This window comes from Suricata suricatta, chromosome 1 (assembly GCF_006229205.1).
Source record: "Suricata suricatta isolate VVHF042 chromosome 1, meerkat_22Aug2017_6uvM2_HiC, whole genome shotgun sequence".
Classification (NCBI taxonomy): Eukaryota; Metazoa; Chordata; class Mammalia; order Carnivora; family Herpestidae; genus Suricata; species Suricata suricatta.
In genome coordinates this window covers 118768629-118789398 of record NC_043700.1, presented here as the reverse complement: position 1 = coordinate 118789398, position 20770 = coordinate 118768629, and the positions used below count along the sequence as shown (strand labels likewise).

General features: G+C 37.1%; 1 protein-coding gene across 3 annotated transcripts in view; it reads right to left on the bottom strand.

The window, feature by feature from the left end:
* Nucleotides 1-20770, bottom strand: part of UNC5C (unc-5 netrin receptor C) — a 353514-nt gene that overhangs the window by 146802 nt on the left and 185942 nt on the right. For all 3 annotated transcript variants that reach the window (XM_029943063.1, XM_029943072.1, XM_029943081.1), the window contains exon 2: nt 543-764. In XM_029943063.1, the coding sequence (XP_029798923.1) occupies nt 543-764 (222 nt within the window). The remainder of the gene's footprint in view (nt 1-542; nt 765-20770) is intronic.

The window sequence follows — 20770 nt, the reverse complement described above, 5'->3', positions numbered from 1 at the left end:
CTAAATCATGAGCTAAAATCAAGAACCAAATGCTTAACTGACTGAGGATTTATTTTTAGATGTAAGTTAAGGATGCAGGATACTTTAAAGCTGCAACGTTTGCAAATTGTTTAAAAATATGAAGGGAAATCATGCATGTGAATTAAGATTTGATAGTCACGTAAACAAAAATTACAAACTTATCCTTAGTTGCACATGTTCCCCAGTCTCGGGATATTTAGATATGACACCAAAATTGATACACAAGTGAAACTCATCTTTTACTAGGGCATTTGCATTCATCCAGTCTATTTATTTTCTTCATTTATGTTTTTAAGCCTGAACTATGTTCCATCAGGCATCAAGTCAAGATGTATTCATCCCCTTTTGGTTTGCAGTGCATGGAACAAGACCACCAAATCCCACCCAAGCTGATTCAAAACTTTTGCCAAAGGATCATAACTCCATTTTCAGTCTCACAATTGAAAGAACGGTGGGACAGCCTGCCCAAGTAGTCAGTGAGTGCATCCCGAACAGTGGTCCAGATGCAGTGGAAAACTCACCAGAGGTTTCATCTACTCTCTCATCTACTATGTGGTCCTTCTGATGAACCCATTCACTATTGCATTTGAAGTAGATCTGAGTGGCAGGGCTGGCTTTACAGTACAGGTTCACGGGCTTATTCTTCACAATATAAGCTTCTTCAGGCTCAATAAGAAAATGTGGTAGAGGTTCAGGTGGATCGGATGGAAAGGTTTCTGGGAGCTCATGAAAAAAGTCATCATCTGGTAAAACAAGAAGAAAGTACAAAACATTCAAATTATTGTAGCCACTTGCCATTTACTTGCTTTTCATTTAAAAATAATGACTCATAAATGACTTAATTAAGTACATGAGTGCCTGCTATGCATCAGGCAGTATGTTGGGTCTATTGACTGATTCTTCAATTAATGATTTAGATCATTCTAATTTTTACGCATGGAAAAACTCAACATCAGGAAAGGTAAATATCATGCCCTGAGCATGCAGGTAGGTAGTAAATAGCAGAACAGGATCAGAGCCCAGGTTTGTCTCACTCAAACCCTGTGATCTTCCCAATGTAGTACTACACCTCCCATTTCACAGCATTCCCTTTGAGAGTTGACAAAAGCAGAAGCAATTTCATTAGAAAAATTTGTTTAGGGGCCCCTAGGTGGCTCATTTGGTTAGGCATCTGACAGGCTCAGGTCATGATCTTATGGCTCATCAACCAACTCGAGCGTCGGACTCTTTGCTGACAGGTCGGAGCCTGGAGCCTGGTTCAGATTCTCCCTCTGTGTCTCCCCCGCATGCACTCTGTCTCTGTCTCTATCTCTCTTTCTGTTAAATATAAATAAACATTAAAAAATTTAAAAAATAACATTTGTTTCTTTTGAAACATTGAAAAATATAAAGCTCATAAGTAAACCTTAAATTCTTTGCAAGGAACTGAGAAGGAATACTAGGAACCTTAATTAATGATCTTTAAGTTCAGATTCAAAGATACCACTGCATGACATATTCATTCAAATGAATTCATTCATTCAAACAAAAATATTTATTGAACTCAGGATTATTCTCAGCTCCAGAAATCAGCCAATAGTAGACTGATAGTAAAGCCTGGAGTCTAACAATTCTATTTGGTCTTATATACCAACATACCTATCTATATACACTATACCTCTAATATCAGATGTATTATATGACTAGTCAAATCTGACCTCATTAGAATATTACTGAGTATTACCGCGAAGAACAAGAGTCAAATATATTGCTCCCATGCTGCTGTTTCAACACCACTGAAGAAACAAAACCCCAAAACCACCTAAGATATTTGTCCACTTTAAGTTACATTTTTCATAACTTGGGTTCTGTATGATTCCAAATAAAAATAGAAAATAGCAAAAGTGCCCTTAAAAACCCTATTATCATATTTCACAAAAGTCAAGGTAAAAAGAGTCTTTTCAATACATTGAAAATAAGTCAGACCTGATGTTTTTCTTCCTGTAACAAAGAGTGTAGAGCAAAACTATTATTAATTCCCTAAGTTGATTAAGCACCCCAAGATAATATGTAAGGTTAAAACTGTGAGGTCAAAATTAAAAGTTTTTAAAAAAAATTTTCTTTTATGTTTATTTACTTTTTTTTTTTCCCCACTGGGGAGGAGAGACGGGAGGCAGGGTAAGAGAAAGAAGGAAACACAGAATCCAAAGTAGGCTCCAGGCTTTGAGCCATCAGCAGAGAGCCTAACATGGGGCTCAAACCCACAACTGTGGGATCATGATCTGAGCTGAAGTCAGATGTTCAATTGACTGAGCCACCCAGGTGCCGCTCAAAATTAAAAGTTTTTGAAAGTACATATATTCAACGGTTGCTCATATGTCACCTTGAAACTCATTTTGTCACTCATTCTTGAGTGATAACACCCCATTCAGTGGTGTGTGGCCCCATTTTGGCGAAGGCCATTCGTAAAATGGTCATTCATCTGCTAAGAAGCCTGGCCTCACCCTTTTCTCATCTAAGTCATGGGGAGCCCTCAGACAGTAACCGTGCTTGATCTCCGCCAACATGTTCTTCAGTAAAAACTGGCTTTGCTTGCACACAACTAGCTTTCAAAGCTCTTCCCAATTTTAAATTTCTCACACGGGGATGTAAATGATGCCCTCTATGGCTAGCTTTCTTTCTTACTTTACTGCCTTCATGTGCTTTCTTTTGGCAGGGCATCCTCTCTGGATTTTCCACTGTTGAACATCAAGGATCCAAACTGTCAGTTAACTAAAGAATAACCTTGTTTCCATGCATTTCAGCTTCTTTAGTCAATAAGGACACTCAAGACTGCTTAAATAAACACAGTTCAGACAGGCAAAGGACTAGGGAACTGAGGTATTGACAGATTCCTCAACATAACGCTGATGTCTTGAAGGCCTTATTCCCTTATTTTGATTTTTTTCCCAATACTCTTATTATTATATGTGATGACGGACAGTTCTGATAATCAATACAGTGCCACAAACTATCAAACTTTAATTCTGTAAAATATTAGCTGTTGTTTTTAATTGTTAGTCATGAGGGCAGAGGATCAATTCCATTTTTTTTACTATACTAATACAAAAGATGTATACACCAATAGTAAAAAAAAAAACCCGTATATACATACAAACACAGTAAAAAACTGTGTACACATACAAAAATGTGTATGTATTTGATGGCAATATTTTCATTTAGGTTTGCAAAATACAAGAAGCTTTTCATTCAGTCATTGTTTTAGAAAGTGAGATTTGTTTCTTTGAAAGGAATGATGGCTGCAAAGTATCAGATGTCTGTTTACCACTTGTTCAATCCTGTAGCAAAGTATTTATGTACTCCCATCCTACAGAAAGAGAGGCACTAAACATTGATTGCCCTTCCTTGCCAAAACGTGTATTTCTTCCTTCTGATTATTTTAATGTAAACTACTGGGAAAACTAATAGAAGTTGAGAAAGTCATACATATATCTTCAACTCAAAAGGGGCTCTGTGAAGTGCTGGAAAAAAATAGTAATGATGTATTTAAAAAATGTATGGACAAACTAATTTTGTATTTCCCTAATTTTGAGTTTTAAGACAAGAGCATCACTACTAATAAAGAGAGATACTTCTAAGATGTGGTTTGAAGTTTCATAAAGTGTTGATTTTTCAAGGTGTTTAAAAAATAACACTTCCTGTATTTTATAACAATAGTAAAGATTTCCATCATTTGAAACATTTTCATTATGTCTAAGTCCAGTGTTTCTTTTACATATCATTCTACTTTCCACATATACCCTAACCCTTAAATTTGACCTAGGGAGATACCTTAACCAGTGGTATCATAGGAGGTTGTTACTATTTTTTATAATACACGTACAGTGTTTAAGCCTAAGCCTCGATAAATTCACATCAGGCAATACGGCACATTACTCCTAGCGCTCAGTTCTGGGGATGGGAATGGCATTTCTAAAGATAATTTTCAAAACTCTGAGTCAGTAAGACATATATAATGGGGTAGATTTGACAAAATGGAAGTGTCTTGATTATCTGTGGGCTCACAAGCTGCTGGGAAATTCTCTTCTGAATTTGCAGCGCATGGCCTGGACACCATGCCCAACCATGGAAACTGGCCCAGATAACAACTTCTCTACTGCTGGGTTAAGAATGCTAAGACAATACTTTCTTTGGTCCAGGCAAAAATAGTAAGTATGAGGATTAATTTCAGAAATTGTCTTTTCATGAAATCTCTTGGTAATTTTTTCTTCTGGAAAACTTTTGAAAACCAAACAAGAGAGCCAATTTTCTTCAGCCAAAATAATAAAGAAAAACTTCTGAGTATTTAGATATACAGCATGGTTACATCTATAAGTATTTAACAAGGAAACAATGACCATCTTCAAATACCATGTGTATTTTACAAGAAAAAAGTAATCATTTCCAAACATCATGTGTATTTAATAAGGAAAAAATTACCATCTCCACATACCATGTGTATTTTACAAGGGAAAAGTGATCATCTCCAAATATCATGTGTATTTTACCAAAAAAAATCATCATTGGTGAATGAACATCTACAAATACCTCTTCACGAACACTTAGTGCCTCTGGACCATGTATGCATTTGCCTCGCATACATATAGAGAAACCTACTTTTCAGTTTTGGCTACCAGTTTTATGTAATTATTATCAATTTTAAGAAGTCAGAAATATATACCAAATTCTTAAGACTAGAATGAGAGCTCTTCTGAAGGCAAGGGTTATTGTCATTTTCATGTTTATTTTCCATTAAGCCCTGCATAGTGCCAGGCATATTGTAGGAGGTCAATAAAAATCTTATAAAAGCATAAAGATTATACAAATGGCAACTGTGATCATTCAGAAAAGATTCACTAGGTATCTTTTTAATGTTTTATTTATTTTTGAGTAAAAAAGAGAGAGAAAGCAAGTGGAATAAGGGCAGAGACAGAGATAACAGAGAATCCAAAGGAGGCTCAAGGCTCTGAACTGTCAGCACAGAGCCTAACCTGGGGCTCAAACTCACAGACACAAGATCATAACCTGGGCCAGAGTCAGACACTTAACCAACTGAGCCACCCAGGAACCCCAGAGGTATTTTAGAGTTTACAGTGCCTCAAGTTAATTTACAATATAAGAGGTTGTAGCAATAGTGAGATCTACAAATGGGACTGGCTACAAAATTTGTGCCGCCTAGTACGGAGTGGAAATTTGGGGATCTCCCTTAAAAATGCGTTAAGAATTGTGAAATGGTGACAGATGAGTATTCAACTAAGTGTCCTGTGTGACAGCACAGATCACATACCCATAAAGTTGGTCTTGTCTACAACTGTCAGTTAAGTGAGCATTCCACCTCATGGAAAATCTGAGAATTAAGATTATGTCTTATTAGTGGATATTTGTTTTAGAACTTATTTGCTATTTTCCAGCTTCTTATGGTGATTAGATGTTTTCTAGAAGAATCATGGCTTTCCAGAGAGAGAAACTCAGTCTCCAAATAAGTCTGCAAGCAAATGTGTTTGCAATGGTGTGCAAGGGGAAGCATGCAATTGTATTTGTTCATGGCTTTCCCTTCGGATGTACTCCAGTGCCCATTCATAGGCCTGACCCAAAACAAGTAGTAAAATCCCTGCCACACCGAGCTAACTCTTCCAGGGCACTAGAAGACTATTTAATACAAGGGAATAATAAAGTTTGAGATTTTAAAATTTAATACACGGGGATAACAAGGTTTGAGATTCTACCTTGAGTTGGTAGACTGTTTACTGAGATCAGTTGTTGACATGCAATTCATTTTACTATACAAATAAACCAGCTTTCTGATACTATTAAGGTCATGCTACAAAACTGGAAGTTATAAAAGAACAATTTGTTTTTTTCAGCAGGGAGATCAGGGAGTGCATCCTATTATTATTTTATTTTTTAATATAAATATCCAAAGAGCTCTGAAGTCTTCAGGGAGATAATAGGAACTCAATTTGTGAATAGCAACTTCAGACAATGAACTTATTTCTGGCAACATGCCACAGTTATCCCAAATTATTATATGTTGTATACAGGTTCATCCCAGTTGCTGATATTGACTTGCTAACCAAGTTTTCTGCATGTAGTTTATTCAAATTAACAAAATAAAATTTCCAAAATTGTTTTTATTCTGTACACTGAACTCACTAGTAGCTTAAAGCTGTAATTGCCATTTCAATTTAGATGTAAGATTATTTTTCATTTTACCCTTCTCTAACACTTGACTTAATTTTCATTCTCTAGCATTACTCAATAATGATATCGCCGTTTTTATCCTGATACCAGGTAAATCTCAATATTTCCTTTTCTGCTATCTCATATAGCCGTTGTTTTTTCCATTTATACACAACAAGAGAAAGCTTTGTACCATGTGTTATTTTTATAGACTTTCATTCCACCTAAATCTTGACAGGAAAATATTATGCTATGAACATCAATCTAGGAAGCTTAGGTTGCTGGTTTTATTGCTATGTATCAAGCCTTAATTTTCATCAACTTAATACATAAGTTTCTATATTTCTGAATCATAAGACTTAAACTATTATTGCTTATATCATAAAATATAGGACTATTATCTCTTTGTCTGAGACCTGAAGCGTATTCTTCTGAAATGGAATTTACTTCCAAATGATTCAAGAGCAATTTAAAATGAATGACTGCAAAGCTAATTTTATCTGCATTTGGCTGCCCATCCATCAGAGAGATAATTCATGATATATTGCAACAAAAGGCAGCTGAAATTAACTATCTGAATGAGACTCCAGCTTATTTTTAATATTTTGATTAAAATATCCTTTGGAAGACAAAGACTATGGTCTATACTTCAAGCAACATATTAATGGACTCATCATTTAAATTTAAGTAGCTGAATATATAATGCCTTAAATGTATTATAAAATCTGGAGGTACTGCATGATTCTAACTCCAAAAGGAAAAAAACTTTTTTTTCTTTTAAAGAAATACTTTCAAAATCATGCTTATACATGATTAGTGGTGACATAAAGTCGACATGCTATTGGTGACACACTTACCTGTGAAACAGAGGCATCTCCTTCTGTCCCAGTTTAAGCCTTTATAATCTCTGAATTTTACTAATATAAAATCCGCCTGTGTATTCCTGTCTACAGTCTTTACTTCTGCCATGTAGTCTATAACATGCTTGTAGAAAACTTTTTCCAAAATAAATTTACTCCCTTCCTCAAATAATTTAATATACACAATGTAAAACCAGGTGATAAGGTGATAATCTGTTTATCAGATTAGCTAAAATATATTGAATGACTAATGAGAAGTTGAGGAAATGTGCACGTGCATATATTGCTATAGTGTAAATTTGCATATGATAGAGAAAAATTGACAATACAAATAAAGATTTAATCTCTGCACACCTCTAAACAGGTTATCCCACTTCTTGGAACTTTACATTTTACAGACATAATGGCATTTATAGTTGTATATATATATGTATATACACACACACACACACAGAGGTATGTGTGTGTATACATGTATATATAATACACACATACACAAAGATGTTCATTGCAGCACTGTTTATTAAAAAATACATGAAGGGTGCCTTGGTGGCTCAGTCAATTAAGCGTTTGACTGTGGCTCAGGTCATGATCTTGTAGTTCGTGGATTTGAGCTCCATGTTGGGCTCTGTGCTGACAGCTCAGAGCCTGGAACCTGCTTTAAAATCTGTGTCTCCCTCTCTCTCTGTATCTCCCCCATTCACACTCTCTCAAAAATGAATAAATGTTTAAAAAATTTTAAAAAACACACAAACTATTTCAACAAAAGGCAGCTGGAAATAACTATTTGATGAGAACTACTTGAATGAGAACAACTAACAATCAACTGAGGAATGGTTAGGTAATTATTTATAATAAACCCTTCTAAAAGAAAACTGTTTTTCCAATAAAAAAAGGAGCATATTTGTCTTATTAAATTAGGGTATCTATTAGTCAGTTAAGCAACTAAAGCAAGTTTTTGGCCAATCTGCCTAGAATGATGACACTTTGGGGGAAAAAAGGAAAGAAGGAAGGAAGGAAGGAAGGAAGGACATGCATCCCTTAGGTGAGTGTTTGACTGAACAACCTCAGCCTTGCTGAGTTGACACATTAAACTGGCCATCACACTTCCTACAACATTTCCGTGGTTTCGTAACTCTTGTTCATTCTTCAGATATCAGACATCCCTTCTTCTGAAGGCCCTCTCACCTCCAAATCCTGGACCTCAGCCCCTGATATCATCTCCCATTGCTCTCTATTCTTCTTGTTTATTATTTCTTTCCCATTAGAAAGCAAGAGCTTTAGGAACAGTGCTTATCTTTATTCATTTCTGCATAACTGATACCTAGTCCAGTGCTGAGCATGAACACTGGGGTTTGGGGTTGTTATTTCCTTTTCATTTGAACTGTCCCAAAAGATGTTCCTATATGATAAGATAAAAGTATATAGGAATTACTCTATCCACAGAAATAATGGGAAGAAGTCTTTACACAAAATACAACAGAAATATACATATTTCAAAGGTGGTCTCTTTGCATTCATAAGTACAGATCCAGTCCCCACATTAAAAAAAGTTGTATCTACCTTCTATGCATGTATTTTGTCATAAATCATAAGGTATAACAGCCTTGGGTTAAATATATTCTGTCACTAAATAATCAAAGTTAAATCTAAAATATTTTGGGAGTGGAAAATGATGTATCTAATTATTGTACCTCTTCAGCTTCCTGGACTCATTTGGTGCTTGACTTCATTACACGACTCCCTCCTTTTTGAAACTTTCTCCTCTCTTGGGGACTGCACATTAGTACTAGATTGCTTCCTAATCTACCTCTTTGACCTTTCTCTTTCTGCTTTGCTATTTGAATGCAGTCAGAAAGTTACCAAGTTTCTCTCCTTTAGTCTCTCCCTTGGGCAGCTCATCCACAACTCTGGCTTTAATTATCAGATCATGTCACACACACAATCTTCCATTCCACCCTCTGGCTTATTAAAATCCTTTGATGCATTTGTATTGACCAAGAATGAAACCAGACGCTTTGCCAAGGCCAATGAGGACCCACCTGAACTGATTGCTTGTGGCCTCTATGTCTCATTTCTTACCCTCATGTCCTTTCCTCACCATTCTCGAGATAGGCACTCTGGTATTTGTATCTCTGAACACACCAAACCCAGTCCTCCTCTAGGGCATTTGCACAAGCTCTTCATTTCTGTCTAGAAAAGCTCTCTCTCCTTGCCATTTAGGTTTCAGCTCAATTTGTTTCCTGGACAAAGAGATTCTTGACCACCCAATCTCAACCTCTTGATGTGTCTGTCTCTTCAAGAACACATCATTCTCTCTGATTTCTTCTTATCACCCACCACTCTCAAATTAGCTTGTTTACTCAGTGAGTTGCCTCTTTTCTTTTCCTCTCCCACACAAGTCAAAGGTTTATGGGATTAGGAACTTTATCTATTTTGTTCAACACTCTTTCCTCAGCATCAATATCACATAAACATCTTCCTTCTAACATCAGCTTCTCTTTTTTACTCCATTCCTTATTTCTGACTATAACATAATTCTCAGTGAGAAGCATGGCGTCTTGTCTCCCCACCAGGTCCAATTCATCTACATGTACACTGAATATCAACTCTATATTGTTTCTCTTACCATTAATCCTTATTCTCCTTTTCACAATCACTGCTAAAATTGAAGTCCTTACTATTTTCATATGAATTATCACAAGGGTAATATTACTGACTTGCCTTGCTCTGAACTTGCTCCTGACTTTCCTCTCTCAAGTCCAGCTATACCACATCTAAATAGAAGGTGAAATCATAATAGCTTCTGTAGGAAACATTGTGTCCAACAGGAAAGGGCCAAGAATTACTCAGTTTTCAGCCTATTTACCACCATTTCACCACAGCTAAAATCACTGAGCTCCTACTCCACACTAAGGTAGGTTTTTACATTTTTTCACCACATGCACGTATTGTTGTGCACATGATGTCTTAGTCCCTACTGACCCTTCAATGCCTGTCTTGATTCCAGTGAAAGGTCTATTCTTAGTCCTTCCAGAGATAACCATTCCTTACTGTTTAATGTAAAACTTTAATGCAATTTGAGAGTCCCAGTCATTTCTGTATTGCTCCACCAGATATAGATCAGACTCTAACATTTTACTCAATTGAAGTGAACAATTTAAAATCGACCCTTGCTTCAAGAACTATGAAAAATATTAATTACTTCTCCATAGCAAAGTATTATGATTCAAGTTATCTGAATGTAATCTGTTTATACTTATATACTTATCAAAAAATCTGTATACATTTTTTTTAACTCTGATGGATATTTTCAAGAATATAAAAAATGATAGAGCCAAGAACCTAAACAGTGATAACTCAACTTCCAGGAATTTCAAAAGTGTACTCATTTTGGGTCATACACATAAAAATATTTTGTAAGTGTTCAGTTCCCCTGTAAGGGAAACCGAACATATCAGAGTGTCAGGCTGAGATACAAAGAAAACAAATATCACCAAATTAAGAATAAGAGTTAAGCAGGTGTTCCTTGGTGGCTCAGTTGGTTAAGCCTCCAACTCTTTATTTTGGCGCAGGTCATGATCTCATGGTTAATGAGATGGAGTCTCCCATCTGGCTCTGCACTAACAGCATGGAATGTGCTTAGGATTCTCTCTCCTTTTCTCTCTGTCCCTCCCCTTTTCACACACATTCTCTCTCTCAAAATAAATAACCTTAAGAAAAAAAAAGAATAAGAATTAAATTCAAAATATTGAAAACTATGAAAATAAAGTCTATGGCAATATACATGCATTGTTCAGCCATAAGATTAAGACCTAAAATAAAAATGATTGCTGATAAGAACACATGATTTATATTTTTTAAACATAACCATTAAAAAACTATATGATTTCACATGCAAATCAGAAATTCTTTCTAGTGACTTTGGAATGAAGAAATTATCCCTTAAATTTAGTGAAATAATGAATTAGTAATACACTGAATATATACAGTCCTCTATAGATCCATAATGAAGTTCATGAATATAAGAAACTTCAAAGTTAGGAAATCTCAGGGTGCCTAGGTGGCTTATTCGGTTAAGCATCCAACTTTGGCTCAGGTCACGATCTAATGATTTGTGGGTTTGAATCCCACGTCAGGCTCTGTGCTGACAGCTCAGAGTCTGGAGCCTTCTTCAGATTGTGTGTGTGTCTCTCTCTTTACCCCTCCAATGCCCTCAGTCACACTCTGTCTCTCTCTCTCAAAAATAAATATTTAAAAATGTTAGGAAATCTCTCTTTCCTAGAATTCCACCAACCTACAAAACTAAGAATTATCTTTGACTCTTTCCTTTTTCTTACTGCCAACATAAAAACAATCAACAAGTCTAAATAATTTTATGGCCTACATGTTTCTTGCATCCATCTCTTCTGTTTCGGATTCCACTACCATCACCATTTTTTGCTAGAATATTTTCAAAGTCTCATAGTTGGTATCCTTGGCCTATCATTGAAAGGCAAGATCTAAGTCACTTCTCTGTTTAAATTCCTAAAACTCATATCCCATAAGGTAAATCTAAGCTCAACAACATGGTATACAAGCTCCTCCATGATCCAATGTGTACCTACCATTCTACCTTCCTTTCTCAATACTCCATCCCTTGCCCTCTAAAATCCAAAAACACAGGCCATCTGCTGTCCTCTGGATACAACATGCAGTTTCTACACCTTCTGCTTCAGGGAGTCCCCGTTCTTATTTTACCTGCTCCTCCTCAGCCTCTAAGCTCTACTCAACCATCATTTCTTCCAGGAAATTTTCTCTGACTTTCCTACTTCTGCCAGCTTAGAACCTACCTCTCCCCTAACCCTACCATCAACTTTGCTGGGGAGAAATATTTATTTCTAACACTGAGTTTTATAATTAGCTTTGTAGCTACTAATTGGCTCTTATTCATCATCGTACACTTGGTGCTTATTATGGTCTTTGGAACTCAATATATAATTTTTGAATGAATGGATGCAGGGCTTTCTGTATCCATGGTTAAGCACATAGACTTCAGGTTCTCCTAACTATGAACTGGGTAATTGCTATGAAAATAGACTTTGGGATCCCAGAGACTTGTATCTGAATCTCAGCACCACTTTTTACTCTGTGTATAACTTTTGGCATTTCACCTAATCTCAGTATCTGTGTCTATCAAATTGGTATTGGCAAAGCAATGTGGTGAAAATGTGCGGGGTACATGAAAATAAGGCAATAGGAATGATTTTGCATAGAGCTGACCACACGTAAGATCTTCATGTATGATAACTATTTGTATTCTTTTCTTGTTGTATTGTTGTTGTGGATACCATGCTTGTCTCATTTTCTTAAACACCCTTGAGCACTAGTCACTCTCTGATCTGTCTTTCTGAAGTGTCCTTTCTGTTCTGTGCCTAGTAAACAACTATCCTTTCTAAGTTCACCTTAAGCTTTATCCTTTCCAGGAAGTCATTCTAGATGCTTTCAGCATGGGCTTGTTGTTTCTCCCTGTGTTAATACTGCACAATAGACATTGCTATATCATTGCATTTAACACACAGTGATAGATCACACCGACCTTTTCAGTGCCCCTCTACACAGAGAGCTTATTTAAATACAATTATGTGTTATTCTTTAATGAATCTGTAGCACCCCAGTCATATTTGGTACATAGCAGGGACAAAAGATAATATTTGTTGAGTAAACTGATAGAAAGGTACAGAAATTCCTAAAACTTTCTAGATTTTTTCAAACATAGAAGTGAACACTTTTCATTTTCCTACTTTGTAAAAAATAAAACTTTAGATTTTATATCGGTGTCTTCTTAAGAGTATGCATTCTTTCTTAAGAGTGGAGAAAATAGTTATGTCTCACCGCAGTTTTCTTTTTTAAAAACTGGACGTAATTCATAAATGTAATTTAAGAATTTGCTCTTTCATTCATAATCTCCCTACAGTCAAACACTAGTTACTTTATCACTTCTCAAAATATGTTTACTTTCAGGCTTTTCCTTGGAGGAGCCATCAGGAGATGGTGAAAGGAACCCTCTGTGAGTCGGGAACCAGGTGCTGGTCCTCATCACATTCCCAATGATTTATTGTTTTTTATAAATGTGGTTCAGGTAAGTAGGTTGATAGGTAAGTCTCTATAGTGTAAACAAAAATCCAAGGTGTGAGCACACCATACACATAAACAGTAGAGCTTCGAGAGAGTGAGAGCACTCTAGAAATCCTCTAGTCGAGAAGTCTATACTTCCATCATGTCTGTGTTCAGGACTGTGGGAGGGAGGCCAGGGGTACAAAGGTGGGGAAATTGCTGAGAGAATTCATTTCTTTGTGCCCTGTCTCGCTGGCTGGGTGGCTATACTAAAACTGTGGGGTGGGGAAACCATGGGTAATATTTCTTGGGGCTATAGAGAAGTAATTTGTCATATAATTAAATATCCACATAGAGTTTTGGTTCAACTGTTTCATTTTATAGAAGAGGAAACTGAGGCCCAGACAGGTTGAAAGACTTGTCTAAGATTGCATGGCTATTAATTGGCAGGAGTAGACATCACAGGCCAAGATCTTATGGCTCTAGTATATATTTTCTGATTACGCAAGCTCTGTAGCACCATTTCAATACCTCCTTCTAATTCCTCTAACCTATTTATCTTCTTATTTTTGAGCTCCCCCATAGACTATTGCCTTTTTCATGTTGTTACTGTTTTATTAAAAATTGCATATTTAAAATTTTATTTATTTCAGTCACTAAAATTCTATAATAGAGAAACATAACAAACATGGAAATTCACTCCTCAAGCTCCTTCCCATTCCCCAGTTCTACCAACTGTTGACACTAGTTTGTTTTGTTCTGGACCTTTCTCCATGCAGTTATTGATGTATGTGCAAATGTGTGTGGATACAGATACAACATTAAACATATATATGGACTCATGCTCCGTATGTTTTGTGTTGACTACTGCTTTGCATAGTAAATTCTCTGCCTCACTTCATAAATCACTTACCAAAGTTGGTGCTATCATATGTCTACTATGTTCCAACTACTGACCTATAATGTTTAGGCTAAGTTAACATCCAATGTTAAAAATAAAAACAACAACAACAACTGAAAACCACTGCACATTTATGGTTTTGGTAATGTCTGCCTGACACCAAAATTTCTGCATATGTTTTAAAACAGAAACAAACCAGCATCACAGCCTTTAGTACTAGCGTTGTTATCTTTAGCTCTGATAATTGAATTCTGGATCTGTGTGTGTGTGTGTGTGTGTGTGTGTGTGTGTGTCTTTTACAAAATTATGGCTTCCAAGTGGCATGTGATATCATTTCACATTTCATCACATCACCAGGAAAGAATTAATTCACTTCTTGTTTGAAGGTACTGATTATGAACCAATATCCCCACTTTTTATTCCTTTTGATGGAGTAAATGACATTCTTCCAAAATTTACTGTTTTGAAAGGTATTATACCCCGTATTCTGAGAAGGATAGTAAAGGAATGAATCACCTCCAGCAAGGTTGGTTAATGTTTCCCTTTTACACCTCCGCTGCCACTGGAAATCACAACACTTGACACTGGGTCACAAAATTATTAAACCTTAAAGTAGCAACACTTCCTTCTCCATGTGAGACCTCACTTCTCCTTGACACTTTACTCCTAAAATCCCTTTAGGCTCCTGGCCTTTTCTCTCTGCCTTTAACCCCCATAACTAATTAAATCTGGACAAGTCTTTGGTGAAAATAGTTTTCTTTCAAAGTTATTCATTCCAAGTTCCCCTGAAGGCATTCTTTGTCACTTTAGCCTAGCCTGCCATCTTTACATGAAGTTGAAAGAGGTAAGCTATTTTTATAAAATAAAACCTCTTTCAAGACCTAAATCTACCTTGATGTTTCAGATAAAGACTAGATTTTGAAATATGACAAATGCTTCAACATTGTTAGAAGTTTACCAGTAAACAAAAGTTCCAAAGACTCTGGTCTCATTTAAAGACAGTTAAACTTAAAGAAAAAATGTACTACTCTATTTGGAAATTCTTTTATTTGGAGTCTATAACTAAATTCTTCAACAAAAGAGGAAAAAGATTCACCCACCCGTAGAGCTGAACTTACTCCCAATAAGTTTGTTTTAGGAATCATATTGGACCTCAAAATTAAGCAGCACTGTTAACATTGTTATGAAGAAAACAAAAGTGAAGATCAAAGGAATTAAGGAGATAAGACTGGAAATACAGTACTTCTAAAGTATTTTCTCTGCTAACATCAAATTAAAACTTGCCAGGTAGTGAATTACTTTAAACCTACTTATCCATTTTACAAATAGACAGAAAATATTACTTTTATTTAGTTTAAAAACATAAAGATCAAACACATACCGTTTGTTGTTGATGCAGGGTACTCAGCTCTAGGGCAAAGAACTGAATGAGATTTAATGATGGGCTCCACCATCACTTGGCTTAAAGCCAGACACTGTTTCTAAGAAAATGTGAATGCAGTTTTCTTTATGGAACCGTTTTTTAAATTATTTAATGATATCATATTGCCATCTCATTTTTTAGCTACCCTACAGATGTAACTTTTATGCTAAGCTCCCTATGTTTTTCATAGATGAAAACTTGGGTTTTGAAAGTTTGTGTGTTTCTCCCAAGACCATCCATCTGCTGAATCGGAGAGCTGGGAAGAGTTCAGGTACTTCCGGTTTTGTAAGCCCCACGACCTTTTCAGTGATGTGGCCTCTCACAGTGTGAAAACTTTGATTCATCAAATCACTGTCCATGATTCTCTTACAGTGTTCTTGTTAGTAATGACATCAAAACAACTAGGAAAAAAACCCCAAATTCTTATAAAGCACTTACAAAGGCCAGGTACCCCACTAAGTATGTTAGATTTAGTCCCTCATGTAAGTCTCCCAACACCATGGGTAATATCGTTATGCCCATTATAAAGATGAAAAAGCAGAGGCACAAAGAAGCCAACTAGCTAGTCCCAGGTCCACAAAGCTCTTAAGTAGCAGAAATTTCCTTTGCCTAACATCCAACACACGCTTCGATAACCATCTGATGAATAATCAGCTTTGTGCAGCTTCTCACGGGGGCCTCAACAAATATTTACTAGTTACAGGTCAAAATGATAAATATACAAGTGCTACGTTTTCAATATAATTGTATACATATTAAATCTGTTAGTCTCTTCAGATATTGTAGTGATATGTTCTTAATGCTCTTTTACTTGGTTTACTTTCTAATTTATTCAACGAACATATTTACGTAACTGCTTTAAATCACCTGTAAAAGCTATTGTCTATGTTAAAGGAAACAGACTTAGCAAATCATTGTCCACTCTATGGAGAGAAATAGTAAAACACAATAGGCATAGAATATGTATGAGCAATCTGAAAATTGTTAACTGCTATGAGTGAGGTATTAGCACTGTTAAAATTATTGTCAAATAAGTAATAACAAGCTAAGGCAATTTGCAAAAAGATGTAAAGAAAATAAGATATGTAGTGCAACTCAGCTGAAAAATTTAGCTCCTAGCTGTTATTCTTGAGCCAGAAATATCTCAGCTTGCATTTCATCTACCTATAAAGTGCTTCTTCAGAATATCTCTCATATAAATAATGATCACGAACTAGTATAAACCGAAGCAAAGAATGATTTGTAGAAAGATTGGGGTTCTGAGGAGACAGCTCTGACCTCTTTTGTTACAGGAGGTAGATTTCTTTGAACAGTATCCATTTTCCTTTCTTCAAGTCCTCTGTTCTATCAGACCTCCGAAAAAGAAATAGGAGTTGACAATCTTTACAAATATAAAGGAGGCAAATGGTTTGTGGAAAGGAAGAATAACAAGGTTTCTCATGTTGAAGAGGTGTTTTATCAGCAATGCACTCAGGCCTGGAAAATCTAGGTCTTTGAGCGCATGTGGTTATTCTCAGGAAGGCATATCCTCTCTGTGTTCCGCTTCAGTAAACCCGGGGAGTGAAAACCATTCTGTGAATGCTGCTAGTTCATTGACATTAGCAGCATATCATTTTCCCAAAGTTTGAGAGAGCAATGGATAGATTTCAGGGTTCACAGTGGGGCAGGGCAAGACATCACGGCTCACATAGCTTTCGGAAACAATATAAATTCATAGAGCTATTTCAAGGTTTCATGAAGACGTGATAAACTACTGGATTGGGTTACACGTTTCCTCCTGCAGGGACTACTTTATCCACTCCTCTTAGATAAGTAGGCTGATTTGTTATTTTCATGCTCTGTTTTTCTTTAAATCTACTTAAATTAGCAGGTTGATTTCAAGGCAGACCCCTAACTCCCTCTTCCTCTGTATGGGTTCAACTCAAGTTCTTGAGAAATCATTATCCTTTTCATACCTTCCAGGCTGCCTGGTATAAAAAGTGAATCAAAAAGTAAACAAAACTAAACTAACATAAATGTGGTCATCATTGATATGCTGTTTTGTGCAAATGTGGATGTGGAATCATGCAGTATTTATGAAAATGGCTCCAAGGCAGTGTGGGCTGTGGTCAAATTCAATGCCTGCGATTCTCTTAGAACACATACCCATCCCTCAGGCCAAAGTGCCACTTCACTATCACAAAACCAGAACCTCATCCAGATCAGAGCACATAAAATCCTTTCAATAGTCAGGAGAACAGAGAAATGAGGAAGCTATCTGCACTTGATTGTTTCTGTTGAAATCACTGCCAGTACTTGAGGGAAAACTTACACTTGCATGATCTGTCAGGAAAATCAAGCTGCCTTTTTTCATAAATTGGGAAATCATGTTGAATCCAACTGAACGTAAGACTCAGAAAAATATTCTCATGCCTCTTATTTTCAGTTTACCCATTCACTGCTTCCAGTTCTTTGATATTCTCAGATTCCTATGATACAGGTCTGAAAAAAACCCATGACTGATGATTACTTTCCAACCTGATACGTTACAGGAATGACTGCATAAGTGAAAGATAATATGCAAAACATACTGGATTCAGTACCAGTAGGCTCACACTGTCATAACAATATCCGCTCTGAATCTTAGTTTCGTCACCTGCTACATGGAGGATACCATGGTGGAAACATGTTTTTTTCTTTGCTCATCACCCATTTCTTCTTGTTTTGTGACAGAAACATTTCCTACACTCTCAGGCCATATGATCAGTTTCCCATTCATTCCCCCCCCCCCCCCCATCTGAGATCCCAATCCTGGGACCACAACCACTGGTCCTAGGTAAGCCTCTGACTTGAGGTAGTGTCATCAAAATGCAATCTTGGGTTTTGCTGTGCAATTGTTAAGAAAACAATTGCTTAAAGGACTATTTGCTACTACGGTGTTAGTGGTAACCTTGATGTGGGATGGAAAAAGCAAGCTTGAATGAAACCAACACGGAGAAAGGCAGAACTGAGAGAGGCAGCGAGAATACCTTGAGATCATCTTTAGGGTCAGTGGATCTGGTGGCAGCTGAACTCTGATGGATCTAATTCTGGGATTTCCGTTACATGAACCGCTAAATTCAGTTTTTTCTTTCAACCTCAAACTGTTTGATTTGGTCTTCTCTCACTGGTCTCCTAATGAGTCCTAACTCCATTATAATGTGAAGACTGAGTTGACATAACAATATGAATCATACTTGTAAAAAGTTCTTATTTGTTGGGGTGCCTTGGTGGCTCAGTTGGTTGAGCAACCGACTTCAGCTCAGGTCATGATCTCGCAGTTCGCGGGTTCAGGCCCCGCGTTGAGCTCTGTGCTGACAGCGAGCTCAGAGCCTGGAGCCTGCTTCAGATTGTGTGTCTCTTTCTCTCGCTGCCCCTCCCTCGTTCATACTCTGTCTCATTCTGTCTCGCAATAATAAATAAATGTAAAAAACAAATTTAAAAAAGTTCTTATTTGTTTAAACATACAAGCAAAAATTATTGGCTTTATAAAATACATGTTCACTTTCATTCAGTTAAATAAATAAGCTTAAAAAATATGTGGCCTATGCCCATGGGCACTCTGCCGCCTTTGGGCAATATGAAAAATAAGAAAATAAACTAGTTCTGTAGGAGTTCATAGGCAAGTGAGGACACGAACAGGGTTAAACAAGAATAGGTTACTGTAGGGACACCTGGGTGGCTCAGTCAGTTGAGCTTCTGACTTCGGCTCAGGCATAATCTCATCATTTGTGGGTTCAAGCCCTGTGTTGGGCTCTGTGCAGACAGCTCAGAGCCTGGAGTCTCTTTTGAATTCTGTGTCTCCCTCTCATTCTGTTCCACCCTTGCTGGCACTCTCTCTCTCTTTTTCTCTCAAAAATAAATTTAAAAAAATTTAAAAAGGCCATTTAAAAAAAAGAATAGATAACTGTAAAAAAGGTGAAAACTGTGGACTATTTAAAATGCAGAGCTACCATGTCACACAACTCTAGGGGGCGCCATTCACACCACAGCTTATGTAAATGTCATCCCCCTGAGTACGATGCAGAAACCCTAGCTCAACCACACACCCCTGTCAGCTGGTTGACTGGGCCAGCCAAACATTTGCATCAACAAGTAGTTTCAATTGTCATAATAGTCCTTGGCTGGTGCATTTTTCAATGCACTGGTTATTGGCCACTATAGTTGGGTTTTTAAGGAGAGTCTGTGACAGACTGCTGGCACCACAGGTTTACCATTACACAAGCCAGATGCAAATCTCCCCGGGCTTCCTTGGCTGTGCTACCATTTGTTAGCGATCAGCTGGCAGAGGCACCCCTAAATCATGCATCTGTAAACATAAAATGTTGCATCTCGGGATTACAAAGGTCTCTGGGCAGTGGGAGATTCATTGAAGATCAGATTCATTATTTGGCAAAACAAGTGGAGCTTTTATGACTCAAAGGTCGTTTACAACAACGTACTTTCACACTGTTGTCTCAGCGATAATACTTCATTTTAAGTGGCAAAATCAAACTATAAGTAAATTAGTATCCAAATTAATCCAACAGCTGCGTGTTTTGATGGTGATTAATATGCACCATACAAAAGAGGGTTTGCTTCTCTCTTGTTCTCAGTTACAAAAGAGAGAGAGAGAAAAAAAATAGTTCTTTGATATAATGCCCTTTCTGAAGCAGTGCCAAGGTACTTAGTTCATTGTTTAGTTACAACCACACACACCACCATCAACAAATGTGAGATCTTCAGGGAGAAGCTGTTTTTCTTTTGTGGTGAAATAGCAGACACAGCTCCCTTTGCCACTCAAAGAGTGAGCCCGCCTGATGCGTCACCCCTGGGGTCAAGCTCAGACCAGGCCACCTCTCCTTCCCAGTACAAGAGAGCTTCAGCTCCTGGGCTTGGTTGATTGCTTTACTTAGATGCAAAACCCCACTCTGCTGAAAGAGGCAACTGAGACCTGGTATTTGAATCATGCTGGCCAAACTCTTGCAATAAAGCATCAGGGTGACAAATCCATATACACCCTCATCTGTATTTATCAACTTATTAAGATCTGTCACTAGCCTGGCTGCATGTTCAAAATTACCCATCTCCATTGTTCCCAGTTCAACCTGCTGTGCAGTCCTAACCCACGATGTGAACCTTTCTTAAGTACCTTCTCGCCTGCATGTCACACAATGCCAAATGTCTGGGGGCTGAACGATTTAGTCCTCAGTTGAGCTGGTGAAGTACCATTGTGCTTACCTGGCTCTTCCTAATTTGCTGATGTTCCGAGGT